Source organism: Arachis stenosperma, chromosome 2, assembly GCF_014773155.1.
Source record: "Arachis stenosperma cultivar V10309 chromosome 2, arast.V10309.gnm1.PFL2, whole genome shotgun sequence".
Lineage (NCBI taxonomy): Eukaryota > Viridiplantae > Streptophyta > Magnoliopsida > Fabales > Fabaceae > Arachis > Arachis stenosperma.
Window position 1 is genome coordinate 75,431,738 of NC_080378.1, and position 17,472 is coordinate 75,449,209.

General features: G+C 36.5%; 1 protein-coding gene across 1 annotated transcript; it reads left to right on the forward strand.

The window, feature by feature from the left end:
- Nucleotides 1–11,843: 11,843 nt before the first annotated feature.
- Nucleotides 11,844–16,113, forward strand: LOC130961759 (pentatricopeptide repeat-containing protein At1g80270, mitochondrial-like). Its single transcript, XM_057887756.1, has 4 exons — nt 11,844–12,111; nt 12,375–12,466; nt 13,311–13,860; nt 14,580–16,113. Exons 2-4 carry the CDS (start codon nt 12,426–12,428, stop codon nt 15,819–15,821), a joined length of 1,833 nt encoding a protein of 610 aa, XP_057743739.1. The 5' UTR covers nt 11,844–12,111; nt 12,375–12,425; the 3' UTR covers nt 15,822–16,113.
- Nucleotides 16,114–17,472: the final 1,359 nt, after the last annotated feature.

A 17,472-nucleotide genomic window follows, 5' to 3' on the forward strand; every position in this document is an offset into this window, starting at 1 on the left:
TCAAGCTGTTGTTCAAGTAAAGAGCTTTTCCAAGTTTTACAAGAACTCATATAGAAAGAGGGTCATACTTCCGTTCTACCCAAATTCATAAAATAAAGAGCGAAAACAATTCTTAAATTATAAATCCATGCATAAATTAAAATAGAAAAAGCAATAAAATCAATCCATACAAATAGACAGAGCTTCTAACCTTAATAATGGAGGATTAGTTGCTCATGGAATGCGGAATGTAAATTTGTATAGAATTCCCTAATGGAATCCCTCTAATGGAATCTCCTAATAGAAGAGAAGTCTCTCATTTTTATAGCTAATCCTAATTAATTTAAAATCTAATATCTAAAATTAAGATAATATATTTTCCTATTTTAAAATCAAATTTTAATTTAAATCAAAATTAACTAACTACTCCACGTCTTGTAACGTGGGGACCACTTGGCTTCACTGGATCCGCGCCTAACTTGGGTGCTAAAATGGGGCCCAGAAATCACCCCCAGCATTTTCTGCGTTTTCTGCACGCGGCGCATGTCACACATACGCGTCAGTCACGCGTACGCGTCGATAGTCTTTTTCGCAAGTCACGCGCACGCGTCGGTCACGCGCACGCGTCGCTGTGTAATTCTTCAAATCACATGTACGCGTCAGTCATGCGCACGCGTCTCCATGGAAAGCTCCAAATCACGCGTACGCGTCAGTCACGCATACGCGTCGCTCCTCGCAGCCCTCTCCTTTGATTCTTATGCTGCAAAAACTCCATCTAATCCATCCGAATGCTACCTAAAATAAATAAAATTGCAAAAGACTCAAAGTAGCATCCATATTGGCTAAAAGATAATTAATTCTTTATTAAACTTAACAAATTAGATGCAAATTCACTAGGAAAAGATAGGAAAGATGCTCACGCATAAGCTATCCCCTGTTCCTCCTAGCACCACCGGTGTCTTCTCCAGAGCCCAGCTGCCGTGAGCTTCGCAGTGGCTTTCACAAGTACCACTGTTACACCATCTTCTTCTCTTCCATTCTTCAACTTTTCAAGTTTTATATTTTACTTTTCTTTATTTTGTTTATTTGCTTGGCTAATTTTTGTTTTCTTTGTTTAACTTTGGTAATGTAGGTTAAGTTTTACTTAATTAGTTGTTGTTGAGTTGCAAGTGTTCAATTTCTAATTTATAGGTTGTTATTGCTTGAATTTTGCTTGAATTTGGTGAATATGTGCATTGCATGCCATGTGTTTGATATAATGCTCGAATGAACTTTTTGTTTAATGCATGTGTTGTAGCTACCACAAGTATTGGACTATATTCTTGTTTGGCATTCTAATCAAGAATTGTGTACTTTTGAATAATTATGATATTATTTTAGATTGGAATTTCAATAATGTGCTTGTTTATTAGTTTGAGTTGCTAACACCAAATTGATATGAAAATTGACATTTGTCTCTTATTTGGTGGAAATTTTAACAAGTGCATATTGAATTTAGTGAATTGAATTGAATTACTTGTTCATCAAGGTTTTTAAATTAATATAATCATATAACAAGGTCCTTGTTTCTTGTTAATGCTTTGCATTTGTTTGAGTTAATTTGACTTGTTTCTTATCAAGCTTGTCACTTTTTGGAACAAGAACCTTGTCTATGTGATTATTTCATTATTTTTTTTTAATGATGAATAAGTAGTCTTCTTTTCATCATTTGAATTGGTTATTATTTTTTTGTGCTATTCTATATTAACTTTGTGCCATCACATGTACAATTTCAATATCCAATATTTCCTAAATTCAATTCACTCTTATTATAATTGCCAAAGCTTGCTTGTCCTTAATTGATGCTCATCTATTACTTGCATCTTAGGCCGTTTAATTGAGGAACTCATGCTTAATTTTTTATTGTGTGGATGCCGTTTTCACCGGCCGTTGTGTGTGTTCTAACTGCGCGCATAATTGGAATATGCACCGACTCATTTTTATCATGCCACACCACTATACAAACTTCCTCAATTAAATGCTTGTTTGTTTTCTTGTGGCTCCAAGTATACAATGTATTTGCTCCCTCCTTTACCTTTTTGTGCCACTTGCCCTATGATTCTTAATTATACTGTTGTGACTGAAATGTTGTGATTGAAATATTGATGTAATTAATTTGGGTTTTTTGTTTTTCTAGCTTGTCATTGCAATGTGTCTAATTCTCAACAAAGAAAGAAATAAAAGATTTGAAGGAAAAGTTTACTGTCTCTCCTAATATTGTGGTAAGGTATATTATTCTGAAATTTGGGTGTATTTATGTAATGTATTGTGTGTAATAACTATTTTTTTTAGTGTTATATAAATTATGCAGAATTTGGTTTTGGGAAATTATGGCGGTGGGGACTTCTTACATAAAAAATCAAATAAGCCCTTTGACATTCTAGACTACAAAATGTTCATCCCTTATTTGAATTTAAAAAAGTTGGCATCCCATCCATATAAGTTTTCGTTTCTAAAACTTCTTATCACAATTCTTTTGTTAGGTGCCAATTAAACTAAAACATTGTTCTATCCGGCTAAACTTCAGATATTTGTCCCTGTTTGCTACGCAGATCATTGATGGATATGGATGGCAGATGTTAGAAACAAAAAATTTTGTGTTCTTGACCCCTATAACAAGAAGTGTCCCTTCCCAGCCAGAATGAAGCTTAATAAATTTGTTGTAAGTTGATTCTGTTTTCTCTATAAATTCTTTGGTACAAGTCTATTGTTAGCATTATAAGATTTGTGTGTAGTGCTGTTTAAAATAAGGTGTACTATGGGATTCTTTGGGTGTAATTAGGTTTTTAAATATAATCTTTCTTATATTTTGTTTTTTGTTTTTAGGGCTATGTAATTTCTAGAATGAGAGTATTTGCTGGGGGGCAACCTCCCAGGAAAAATGATGATCAAATTGAACTGCCATATGTCAACATTGCGGGCCAAAGAACGAAGTATAAATCTCGCTCTGAAAAATTTTGTATTTTCTCTTATTGTTCTATTTTAGTTTGCTAATTTAATTTTGTTTTTAGCTTCGATTGTTTCAGTTTATGTAATGAAATGGCTCGAGACAATCGAGCCGAAAAACATTAAAAAGGGCAAATATGACTGAGAGAATTGGACGCGGGTAATTATGTTTAAAAATATATAACTCTATATTACTGTACTAAATTAACAGAGTTTAGAAAAAAGAAATTTCTTTAAACTGTAGGTGGAGGTGGACCATTTCAGAGTTGAATACGCTTCGTAGATTCTGTTTGATGAAATGAATCAAGAAAGAGATATAACCATTCGAGAAAGCGAAGCAATCAGATTGTCCATGCCGTTTGCAGCATTGTTGAGTCCATATTGTCAATTAGATTCAAATGATGATGGTGATTAGTTTGAATGTTGTGTAGTTTGTGAATAGTTTGAACACTTTTTGTATAGTTAGTGAATATTTAATCCAATCTTATTATAAATTTTGTTTGCATAAATAAACTTCTATGAAGTTGTCTGTGCTATATTCAAAAGTTGTCAATTACAGGTTCAAAAAAATCAAGAAAAATAAGATCAAATATATTAATACGCCAAATTTCTTTTATAATACACCCAAAAATTACTGGAATACACCTAAATTGCGTGCTTATATATTTCCATAGAAAATCTAACCAAGAGTTATGAGAATTCAGAAATTTGAATTGTTACCCTCTTTAAGAATTGAATTGTATATGCATTGTAAATTTAGAACAAACAAATCCCTTCAGAAAGTTCAAGACACTAATTTCCAATACAAATAGCAGCAACTCAAAATATAAAAAATGTCAAAAACAAGAGCATGCAGAATACACCCAAAAATGTTCATTTGGTACACTAAAATAGTGTCAATCCACACCCCAAAATGTAACACCCTAACTACCAAAGCTCACGCTTCCGGCTGCGCAACTCTGATAGATCGGACATTACGACGACACTTATACTATTTAATACTAAAATATGAGCCTGTTTAAAACTTTTTACCGCAATATCGTTCCCAAGATACTTCATTCGATAACGTACATCCATAGATATCATACAACTTACAAAAAACTCATAACGAGTACATCCATATATATATACATACATATATAAATAATATTACAAACATTATCCAATACAATTCCTATCCCTCTTACAGAATATATCAAGATAAAGGCGAGGGTACAAAAATAATAATCTAAAGCAATACAGAGCATCTCAACAACAATTAAATAAACTCTTCGTGACTTCTGCGCCCATATCCTGAAAGGGGAAAAATGTAGGGGGTGAGAACATCATCCTCAAAAGGGTTCTCAGTAGAGGGTTTTTGGGAATTACTGTAATAGGATACGTGAAGATAAACCGTACCAGTGATTAATAACCGACTTATGCCTCTTTTCAAAAACAACGGTTTACAATAAAAGAGGAATCTGAAATCCTTTTCCGAAAGAGAAACCATTCAATTCTCAAAAACTCAAAAGTCTTTCAAAACAGTTTATCTACGCCAAACCAAAATAGCCTTTCATATTTTATTCCAAACCAGAAACACAAAACCGAAATCAACCATCAGTCCATCTCATTCAACCACGGCCCTAGGCCCAAACAATCCAACCACAACCAATCCACCACAATCCAACAGAGTTCCAAATGCAAACACAAGTAGGAAGATGCAAACACAAACAAACAGTTATTGCAAGTAGAACAATTAGCAGTTAATCACATAGGCAAACCAAGTACAATATGCACACCCAAACAATGTCACATAGATGCATATGATGCATGCCTGTCCTAGTGGCTGATGATATCATCTGTCGGTTATCAAGCCAACCCGACGTGTCCGGTAGCTAACCCGGGCACAGTCTCTCTGTTGCGCATTAATATCATTAGAGGGTATCTGCGCCCTGTCGCCATTAGAGGGTATCGGTGCCCTGTCACCCTTACAACCAGAGAGAAAACACAAGCATACTCGCTTACAACTTTCATCTCAGCCATTCGGCTTAAATTCACAATTCATAGCCAGCCATACGGCTTATAACTCATTCGGAAATCAGCCATAAATCAATATCACACACAGCCATTCCGGCTCATAACAAAAGCAGTACTTCCATCATTCAACATCATCAAATTCATAAAATCGGCATTTAAGCCAAAACTCACTTTTCTCAAGTCATTTCACTTTGAAATCAAATTTTAACTCTTTTCAGCCTTGGCTTTAAAGATCTCATTTCTCGAATCATCTCAGGCTCATAAGCCAAATTTACTCAAAGTGAGTTCTCTTTTTAAAACAAAGCCACTCTCGGCATTCTCTTTCCAAAACTTCCAAAACCATTGCAAGTTAAGGATTTATTTCAAAGTATTCAAAATCACCCATCCAACAATGGGATTTTATAACAAAAGTTTCTCGGCAGAGTCCCAAATCTTTAAGGAAGGCCAACTTACATCAAATTCCTTAAAATTCATTGAAACTCTTAAAATCATAGATTCTCGGTTCAAGTAAATAAAACTGAATTTATTATGAAATCGAACCATCCAAAATCACAAGTTCCAACCCGGTCCAAAAATCAACTCATTTGAAACGAAACCGGTTCATTTGAATCAAACGGTACAAATAGTTCATTTCTAAATAAGCCGAACTCAACGCATAAAGTTCATTAAATAAATTAAGCTTGAAAACATAAATATTCTCTTAACAAATCAAATAATACAATTTCTCAAATCCAACCCATTTTAAATAACTTTTCAAACAAGACTAGGATTTTTGTAGAAATTTCGGCAGCACCTCCCCTAAAACTTGGACTTTTGCCACCCGGTTCGGGTCCCAACTAAACCGTTTCTCATTCCTTTTCAACAGCTCAAAACCAGAAATCCATTCAAAAGCAAGCTAAATCCAACGGTCGCCTCAGTGGCATATCTCAAGGAAACCATTTCAAAATCAACTCAATATCAACCGATTTAACTCATTTTCAAAGCTTTAAAGAATCGGTTCAGCCATAAATCATTTGTCCAAAACCAAGTCAATTAAAGTAAACCAGGATGAATTCAAAGGTGCATTCGACTTTTCAAATCATCAAAACAATTAACTCAAATCAAATCAATCCTCAGCGGATTAAACTCAGATTTCAAATATTTAAAGAATCAACTTCAAAACATTACATTTCGCAAAGCCGCACAACAATTCAGCCAAACCAATATCCATAATCATTCGAGTCAATCAAATAATACATAAGGCAGATACAATCACCAAATACACAATATCTCACATCAGTATCCATATGTAATAATTCCAATACACAAAACATAGTTTTTGGAAAGCGCCCCTACCTCAAAACGCAAATTTTATAATCCAAACGCTTCATCGAGTCCTTTTCGCCTCCACCCGAAATCAAAGGCAGCTTCAAAGCACAGCCCACATATTTTTGCAGCAGCATAAATAGCTCTAATTTACAACAAGCAACCTCAGTTACTAAACCCTAAGAACATTTATTTCGTAAATGCATTAATACACGTACAGAACAATAACGCGAGGATTTCCGAAACATAAATACCTACTGGGATAACAAAACGAGGCGGCTACAACTCCGAGCACAGAATACAAGCACGAATCCACAACCCTATGATGGACAACACCACAATGCCTCAGCATAAGCTTACAGAGCAGCGACAAAAGGCCTTTCGACTCAGAAATTCTTACCAAAACAGAGGACTCGGTGGCTGTTTTCGGTGACAGAGGCGGTGAAGGCTAGGTGCGGCGACACCCAGTGGCTCTTTCTCCCTCTACGCGACTCAAATGACCGTTGCAGCAACAAGCCGTGACTATGGTATTCTCAGAATTCAAAAGAAATAAAATCCATTAACAAGACCTTACCAACAGTGTTCTTCCGGCGACGAAAATGGCGTTCCCCGGCAGCCAGGCAGGGCGGCGCAGTTCCAGACAGCGGAGGTGATAGGGAGCACTGTGGATACAGCAAACAGCGGCGGTGGCTCCCCAGCTTGCCCTCTGTTCGCGTTCTCTCTCTCGCTCGGACCAGATCGGCGGCGGTTGGGCTCACCAGCAACGGCGGCGAGGCGACGCTTCTCCTCACGACGGCGTCCTCCATCAATGGCGTCAGGGCTCGACAGCGATGCCGACGACGTGAAAGGGCTCCGACGCGGTGGCTGGACCTTAGCTCGGCCTCAGATCCGCTCTCTCCTTCGTGCGTCTCTCCTTCCCGCGCGGTCTCCTCGGCGTTGGTGCAGACGGCGACGCAACGCGATGGCTGTCCTGGGCGGCGCGGCGGCAACTAGGGACTGGGTGCGACTCCAGTGGTGACGGCGAGGCAGAATGGAGACCAGCAGTGGCTACCCCGTCTCGCGTGCCCTGGCTCGCGCTCTTCCTCTCTTCGTGAAGCGGCGGCAATAGTGGCTCCTTACCGGCGCTGTTCCTCCCGTCTCCCCTCTCCTTCTTCTCGTTTCCTCCTAACCCCTTTCTTTCTTTTGCTTCATTCTACAGCCGTTGCTGCGTTTTGGTTTGGGAAAGGAAAGGTGTTTGTTTGCTGCTGGGTTGGGTGAGAAAGAAACCAGGTTGGGTAACGGGTCGTTGGGTTAGGGTTTTATTTTCAAAAATTAGGGTTAGGGGTATTTTAGTAATTTCACATAAAATTAGGAATAATATAGTAATTAAAACCCAAATTAAATCCAACACTAATAGAAAATACAATTTGCTCATCAATTTTACAAATTATTTTCAATAAAAATGCTCAAGTCAAATAATTATAAATAATATACTTAATTTCTTCATTTTTCCAAAATAGCAATAGTAATATTTAAAATATTACTTATCCAATCCAAATCATATAAAATCCTTATTATTTCATAACTATCAACTTTATAATTCAAATATAGAAAATAATCCAATAATTATAAAATTGGATAATAATCATAACTCGCCTCAAATTCAATAAATCAAAACTTGCCTTAATTATCTTTAATAAGATCATTTTTTTTAATTAAAGCTACAGAAATACTGAATTTGAAATTAGCTAATGATAGCCTTTTTCAAAGGTTTTGGGTCTTACACAAAACCTATCATGTACTACTGAATCTCTGAATGATAATTCATAACATGTCCATGATATTGGTTGGAATTTGATTGCACCACTGATCCGCCATAAAAAAGATTCAACTGCGAAAAATAAACTCACATATTAGCAAAACTATTAACAAAATTAAACTCAATTGGCCCATATTTAAAGAAAATCACTTTTACCTTGCTTAGAGCTTTCGTTTTCTTTTTCTTTGAAGCATTTGCAATCTGTTTTTCCATCTTTGAACCTGATCTATTTTTGGGACGTCCTCTTGTTCTTACCCGTGGAGGGCTTTGAAGCTCGTTAATGGCTTCTAAGTTAGCATCTTCATGAGATAACGAACATGCCCCCTTGCTTTTGACTTTCAGTTCTTGCATCTCAACCATGACATTATCGTAGGCGTGGTACAAAATCACAGCCAGCTCTTCAGATTCTGATGCAAATTCGTATATATTTTGCGAACAAAACACCAATTCGTCAAATCTCTTGCTTTTTGGCTCCAACTGTGGCTCGTCGTGGCTGCTCTTGATATGTGTGTGTCTTCTCTTTATGTTCTTGCTCTATCGTTCCAATATGTATCTCAGTGACACTTCGTTTACTCGTTCAAAGCTTAACACGCTTAGGACATGACGGCACAATATCCCTCTTGACTCGAATAATAAGCACTGGCATTTCACTTGGGCTGCTACCGTGTCATATGTAACCGCAAACTTGTTGAATGTTGAGTTGAAAACTTGTTCTACAACTTCATATACCGTATAGCTTAGAGTGGAGTGCTTTGATCTTATAATGCACTTCATCTTTTCTTTGAATTGTGCTTGAACTTTCTTGAACTTCTCGTGAGTATACACGTGTTGAAACTGAGCTTCTATTGAGAATTTTGTTGCACACGGTATGATTGTGTGAAAATCTGCAGCATCCGATTCTCTCTTTCTTTGCTCTTTGCTTCCTAGGCAATTATCGTATTGTTTGAGGAATTAGATAAATGATCTGTTCCGCATAATAAACTTGTTAAAAAAAGCATGCATATTTTCGCTCCTTTGTGTGCTTCTCATTCCGGCCCATAAGTGGTGATCGAGATAAACTGGAATCTATAAATGACGGTCTTCGTAAAGTTCTGCAAAAACACCTAAGTTAGAACTAGCATACACCCAAAAACATGCAATTTACACCTCTATTATAGATTTTGAAAAACAACATTACCTGAAAAGCCACTTGTTGTCCCCAAGACCATACTTCATCAGAGAATCATTCCAATTCCTATCGAATGATTCTTTCGTAAGAGAGTTCCAAACAACATGATTCATCTCTTATTCGATTTCTTGGTGTCTCTTGTAGCCGTTTAATTTGCTTAGAATCTTTTTTATGATGTGCCAAATACACCAACAGTGAATTGTTGTTGGCATACAAGCCTCGATGGCCCTTTGCATCGATACACATTGATCGGTGAGAATCCCTTTCGAAGGATTTTCTCCCATGCAATGAAGCCAATATTCAAATAACCATTTAAATGATTGAGTATCCTCGTTTTTCATCAAAGCGCATCACAGAAGTGTTGACTGACCGTGGTGATTCACCTCGACAAAAGAACCAAAAACTAGATTATACATGAATACGACGAAACAGAAACAAAATTGTTAAATACACCAAAATAATAACTCTCTACACCCAAAAACATGCAATGTACACCTCTGCTACGGATTTAAAAAACAACATTACCTGAACAGCATAAACCAAAACAACATATTACCTATTTGTTTTGTAGGTCGTATCGAATAAAATAACATCTCCGAAATACTCACAGGCAGCCCTGTTCCTTGCGTCCGCCCAAAAAACAATCTTAATTGAATGATCGACCTCGAGTTCAAGCTCGAAAAAGAAATTCTGATTCTTCTCTTTTATTTTTAATAAGTATTTTCCAAATTCTTTTGCATCTTCTAGTTTTGAAACATTTCGCACTTCTCTCGTGATGTAATTTCTCACGTCTTTTTCGATAAAATTTAACTCATGGTAACCCCCCGGCTGCTGTGACAAATGATTGGTATGTTTTGCTTGGTCTGCTTCCAGCTTCCTCGTTATTTTCTATCATACGACGCATGGACATGCTTAGTTCCCTGTGCTGTTTGAGCATCTCTGCTTGATTTGCATAACAGGGATGTGACTGATGCAACATGACCTTCAAAATGATTCAAACACCAATGTCCTTTAATATGTGTATATAAATTATTGTGGGATAATTTAATCCTGCTGAGGGGTTTGTCTTCTCGGTCAGAGATATTTTCAATTTCCATTTCCCCTCTTTGCTACATATAATCAATTAGTTCTTAATTTCATTTTCTTCTTATTTGTGCTCCGAATTCTTTTAGAAAAACATGCAGCTTTCGAATAATCCTTGTAGAATTTTGCAGCATCTTCAAGCGTGTTAAAAATCATCCCAACTTTGGGAACAAAATACTCATCAAAATCGTAGAAAAACTACAAAACACACCCAAAATAGTCCACAATACACCATATTAAAGCTAGCATAAACTATAGAATGCAACTACAACTATACAATCATCATCAAAAATAAAAAAAATCAGATTCAGGACTCATCATCAAATAGAAACTAAAATAATTCAACTAAAACAATAATACAATTCACTCTCATTCAATTGAAAAAGTCAGAACCTGTAGATACAACGAAACTTTTCCACATACACCCAAATATTTTTGATTTATAACCAAAGTATGATATAAAATGCAACAGATTCATCAGAACTATTACATTACATTCAATTCAAAGAATCAACAATGAACAACAATTTTCACAAGCAAGGTTCACAATATTATTCACCTCCACAATCATAAACCACTAACAAAAACATTAACTGGAATTGAACCACACCTCAGGCACTTTATTGGACTCAAAACAAAAATCCACTTCACTCTAGTTCAGTTGACAATCTGAACTTGAATCATTCATTATCTTCAAAATGATTTCAGAGCTTGATTTAAAAACGAACGTAAAAAACAAAGGAAATCGAGAAAAACGAGAAAGAGAACGCAGAGAGAAACGCACAAAAACGACGAAAGAGAATGCATAAAGAAATGTACGAAAACGACAAAAGAGAATGCAGAGAGAAGGCACGAAACCACAGACAAAATTCGAAAAAGGAAACGAAATCCTTTCGAAAAAAAGTTATATATTCGCGCGTTGATTGAAAAATCTGTTAAATTAAGAGGCGCGTGATATATACATACTAAAAGAGGCACGAGTGAGGTGAATTAGGATATATTGATTTGTATGGACTTGTATGAAAAAACGCTCATATGTGGAAAATAATTAATTAGTTATTAATGTATCACATAAATATGTTCTAAAAAGGGATTATTGACAAAGAACTAACAAATCCCAGAAAATTAAATATTAAAGTCCAATTTTTTTTTCGAAAACCTCGATATCCTAAAAAAAATTATCAGGAGAAGTATTTGGCTAATTTTCTTGTATATTGAAAAAATGTTGGTGTAATACTCAATCATTAAATTTTATGATGTTTTTTAAAATTGTGGGAGTAGGATGTATTATCGCTCCCACAATTTTAAAAAACACAATATTAGAAAACACCATAAAATCCAATGATTGAGTATTACACCAACATTTTTTCAATATACAAAAAATTAAAGTCGAGGTATTCATCCTTGCCAAAAAAAAAAAAGAAAAACCCTAATTTCCTACCCCCATAACCTCGGGGCCCCCACACTATAAAAAACCTCACTCACTCATCACTCACTCATTACGCACGGACTTCCCTCCTCCCTACCTCACTCACCGCGCCGGTCACCGCCAACAGAACGGCAGCCAACGGAGGTCGTCTCTCCTTCCTCCGCGCCGACAGTCTCCGCTCTCCTTCCTCCGTCTTGGCTCCTCCGTGCTGTGTGCTTCGCCCGTCTTTGCATCCTCTGATTGCGTCGTCTGTCTCCGCTCCGCTGCAGGTTGTGCTCGTGCTTCCCCTCCGCTTCAGGCTGAAGCTCCAAAGCTGCTCCGTCGCTTACTCTGCTTCTGCTTCTGTAGGTGAGTTTTTATTTTTTATTTTTTTCAGTTATTATTTATTAATTGTTTATGCTTAGTTTTTTCAGTTTTAATTTAGGTTTAGATTTGTTTATGTTAAGTTGATGCTAATTAGATAAATTAATGATTAGTTTTACTGATTAGACAATAGGTTCTGTGACGAAACTGGGAATATGTTTAGCTAATTGGGTTAGATGATCAGTTATACTATTTTTTTTAATAGTATTTTGAAGGGTTTTACATTTCTAGTTGTTGCTACTTGCTAGGGTTTAAGCTTTCAAGAACTTTGCACCTTTCTCAATCTCCACTCGTCAACCATGTGGGCTCTTCGTCGAGCTTCCATTCGTCTTAGTCTCAGGTAAATAACACTCTTTACCTTCTCCCTCGTTGCCCTTTCCATTATTCTCTACTCTCGATAGAAAAATTGAAGTATTTCCCCATATTTTTTCGTAACTAAATGTTGAGCTTTGAATCGAGGTTTTGTTTCTTAATTTTCCTTTTTATTGCAAAATGAGTGCCTCTTAAATTCGTAGCAAAAGTTTACATGTTTAATGCTGTAATACATTTCATGCAACTAGACCTTGTAACTTTGTTTAATTTGATGCTAATTTCATATATTAACAGATTTAGAAATGTATGGTTCGAACATGAATAATCTATGATATAGTACTATGAAGATGTTTGACTACTATTGATGCTACCCGGTGGGTAGGACTTGGATTTTGTTTTTGACTTGCCTCTTCCTCTTTTTGAGCAAGCTGTAGAGATGAGAACTTGACAGCTTGTTATGTGACTGTAGGAGGAAGAAACAATGGGTGACATACATAATATTGACAATTTATGTTATTTAAGTTGAAGTAAAAATTAATTTTAATGTAAACTAAGGGGGTGCAAGAAAGAATTAATGTTAAACCGGGTTGCAATGTGCGCAATTTTATTCATATATTGGGGGTTGTAGTGTCCATTAGGCTAGTATTTAGGGGATGAGTTTATATATTTGTAGATTGTCTATAACATGAAGACTTGGTTTCTTACATAACATGGTGCATGATTCTGTTGCTTGAACCAGCAACAAAACATTGAATTATCATTTATTATCTAGAAAGGTTGTGTTGGTTTATTTTAGCTTCAGATTTTGCCTTTGGTCATGCTCTAGTCCCTATAAGAGTTTGCAGTCACTTTTTAATGTGCACTGTTTGCAGGAGCCAAGGATTTAGTCTAGGAGCATCTACTGCTTCTTGTATCAAGCTAATGCCAACTGCTGTGGAAGATGGGGCTGGTATCAGTGGATCTTTTCAAATAACACGAAGCAAAGTTCTGTCAACAATGACATGTTATCATGCAGGTCATTCTTCCCCCAAATTTACTATGAGCAGACGTGAACTTTCATCACAAGCTGATGCAAATAGTACGAACAATGACGATGATTTGGATGAAGCGCTGTCGTATGAGCTGCAGACACGAGGGATTAATGACGAAGTTGAGACTGACTTAGGCGATGATGATGAGGATTTTAAGAAATCACACGACGAGATGGAGTTATCTGACATTGAGATTGATCCAATAGAGAAAAAATCACAGCGTAGTAAGCGTCTGTCAAAAATATTCACGGCGATTATTAAAGCTCCAGGATTGTCTGTTCGTTCGGCTTTGGATAAGTGGATTGAAGAAGGGAAAGACATTAGTAGACAAGAAATCTCACTGGCCTTGGTTAATCTCCGGAGGCGTAAAATGTATGGGAGGGCTTTGCAGGTAAATTGATCAAAGTTAATAGTATTCTACTCTTACAATTAATCTGATTCATTTTATTTGTGAACTCATGCTGATTAAGTAGAGTATTAGACATTGCTTTACTTTTATGGATGTTTGATATTTGAATTTTTCCAGCCTGTTTGTGATATAATTAATAGCGGAAATCTCTCTCTCAGCATCTCTCCCGTTTAGCAGTTTCCTGCTTGAAAATGTTTCCTGTTCCTGCAGTGGATTGATACTCGGGGCCAATATCCAATTACTTATATTGTAAATTTAATTTAGTTTGCTAGATTAAGTTTGAACAACCTGGACATTGAATTTTGGACTCACCTTAATGGTCATCTAGTGCTCTTTCAGCCTTTATGGCTTCTCTATAAGAGGGATTATATTGTTGCTCTTCTTTTGTCTTTTTACCATAGTCACTGGTATAATTTGTTGGGGGCATATTTTTGGATATCTTTTTCCTCATTGATTTTAATAATTGTCTTTATGAAATTTTCATTATTCTATGAAATCTTTATCACCACAAAAGAAAAAAATATATATATATGCATTTTTTTTGTGTTTAAGGACTATATATTTTCCATGTAAAGAAAAAAGGACTATATATTTCCTTTTGTTGCTGATTGACATGTTTTGCCTTGTTTGAGCTTCTCGCTTATGATATTATCTTATTTTAATTGTGTGAATCTGTTGTACTTTTTTTGTTGGTATTGTAGCTCTTCGAGTGGCTAGAGTTAAACAAGAAGCTTGAATTCTTAGAGCAGGATTATGCTTCTCGACTTGATTTGATTGCTAAATTACGTGGTCTGCCAATGGCAGAGAAATTTATTGACAGTGTTCCAAAGTCTTTCAGAAGGGAGTTGTTATACCGAACTTTACTTGCTAATTATGTTAGTCAGAACAAGTTGAATAAGGCTGAGGCAACATTCAATAGAATGAAGGACTTGGATCTACCTCGTACAACATTTGCTTGTAACCAAATGCTTCTTTTGTATAAGAGGGTTGACAAGAAGAAGATAGCAGATGTGTTATTGTTGATGGAAAATGAGAATGTCAAACCTTCTACGCTTACCTATAAAATTTTGATAGACACAAAAGGGTCCAATGATATTGCTGGGATGGAGGAAATTGTGGAGACAATGAAGACAGAAGGCATTGAACAAGACTTGCAAACACAAGCAGCCTTGGCTAGACATTACATCTCTGCTGGGTTTAATGAAAGAGCCGAAGCTATATTGAAGGAGATGGAAGGTGAAAACGTGAAAAAGAAACAATGGGTTTGCCCTACTTTGCTCTGCCTTTATGCAAAGTTGGGAAAGGCTGACGAAGTAGAGAGAATTTGGAAGGTCTGTGAATCTAGCCCTCGAATTGAGGACTGCATGAGTGCAGTTGAAGCATGGGGAGCATTAAACAAAATTGATAAAGCAGAGGAAATTTTTGAGTTTATGTCGAAGAAATGGAAACTCTCTTCTGGTAACTATAATGTACTCCTGAAGGTTTATCTTAATCATAATATGCTATTGAAGGGTAAGGATCTTGTTAAGCGAATGTTAGATAGCGGCTGCAAACTTAACCTATTGACATACAATGCTCTTGTCAAACTTCATGTCCAAGCTGGGGAAGTAGAAAAGGCAGACTCTCTCTTGCAGACCGCAATCCAGCAGAACCGAAACAAGCCATTGTTTGATACTTTCATGGCTATTATGGAAGAGTATGCGAAGAGCGGCGACATTCATAATGCAGAAAAGATTTTCTACCTAATGAGGAAAGCTGGCTACATTTCTCGATTCACTCAGTATCAAGTTCTAATCCAAGCGTACATAAATGCCAAGCAGCCAGCATATGGAATCAGTGAGCGGATGAAAGCCGATAACATATTTCCAAACAAAGCTATGTCTAAGCAATTAGTTCAAATGAACCCATTTGAGAAAACTGCAGTTTTGGCATTGCTTGATTAATGACAATAGCCATGAGAGGGTTGCTTCTGTACTTCAACATGAAACTAATTATTTAGTTATATAGGTTCAGGATCCTAGAGTTTAAGTGAATTTGCAAATTTACGGTCGGCTAAAATCTTATCATATGCATTAGTCCAAATGCAAATGGAGTTCTTGGGATGGTCCTTATTAAAAATACTGAGTCAATTTGTTTTCTGGAACTAATTTGTAAGCTGGTGAAGGATATTTGAGGGGTGGGGACTATGTTGGGAGTTTCTATTTCTCAAGTTATATCTGATGCTGATTTATCTAATTTATTCTTTTTCTAATTGAATTAATAGTCAAAATCGTCTTTGAAAGATATCTCGATCTTCATTTTCGTTCTCAAAAAATAAAATTAATCAAATTCGTTTCCGAAAGATACTTAATATGATTACGTTCGTCCTTCCGTCATTTCCTGACAAACGTTTGTGTCGTTAACTGCCAGTGTGATAGGCAAAGTTGTACTTTGTTGCTGACAAGATAAGTCTTTTATATTAAGTTAAATTAGTCCTTAAATAGATAAACCCTAATCCCCTTTTCAATTTTCAACCCATTTTTTTTTTCTTCTCCAACGGCTCATACCAATTTTCAAACCTCATAACCTCCTTCTCCTTTCCCCTTCCCTCCATTCTCCCACTACTGTGTGACCCGATTAGAACCCTAATTCTAATCTTATCTCCATTTCCATCGTTTTTGGGTTCTCCCTTTCTCTTGTTGCAATCAAAGAAATCAAGAGGGATCACAGTGAAGCTGGCTCTAGCTATGGCCAACAAGGTAGCAGCAGCAACAGCGTAGCCAAAGGCGAATGCTGGTTAATGTCGAGCGGGAAAGCCAAGATGTGGGAAGAAGACCACGACCAAAGCTCCGGTGGCGACGGCATGGACGAGCTCCTCGCTGCTCTTGGTTACAAGGTTCGCAACTCAGCAAGGTAGTAGCAGCAACAGTGTGGCCAAAGGCGAATGCTCGTCAATGTGGAGCGGGAAGGCCAAGATGTGGGAGGAAGACCACGACCCAAACTTCGGCGGCGGCGGCATGGACGAGCTCCTTGCTGCTCTTGGCTACAAGGTTCACAACTCAGATATGGCGGGCGTGGCCTAGAAGCTGGAGACTAAACGACGACGTTTCAACGGTAGGAGAGCATTGTATCAAAACCGCGTCGTTTTGATTGTATGCCACGCTGGCAGTTAACGACACATGTGAGCAAACGTTTGCCAATTCAACGAAGGAGATGACGGAAGGATGAACGTGACTAGGTTAGGTATTTTTCGGGGACAAATTCGATTAATTTTATCTTTCGGGAATGAAAATGGAGATGGAGGTATCTTTTAGGGACGATTTTGACTATTAACTCATTTCTAATTTGTATGCACGGATACGGGACCGAAGATATACGAAAACACCATAAATTTATGCTATGATGCAACGACACGGGATATGTAGGCAAGACACGAAACACAACATATATATAAAATATAAAATATTTTTAGATAAATTACAGTGATATTTTAATATTTTATTAATATTAAAATAAAAATTCTTTTAATTATTTTTAATATTTTTTAATTATATAAAGTATTTAAAATATTTTTTATTTTGATAAATAATAATATATATTATTTTTAAATTTATT

Bases quoted from the DNA above. Each gene is read 5' to 3' on its own strand.
- LOC130961759 (XM_057887756.1), top strand. From the start codon at position 12,426: ATGTGGGCTCTTCGTCGAGCTTCCATTCGTCTTAGTCTCAG. The intron at 12,467-13,310 runs GTAAATAACACT...CACTGTTTGCAG, and splicing joins TCCATTCGTCTTAGTCTCAG to GAGCCAAGGATTTAGTCTAG. The intron at 13,861-14,579 runs GTAAATTGATCA...TTGGTATTGTAG, and splicing joins TGTATGGGAGGGCTTTGCAG to CTCTTCGAGTGGCTAGAGTT.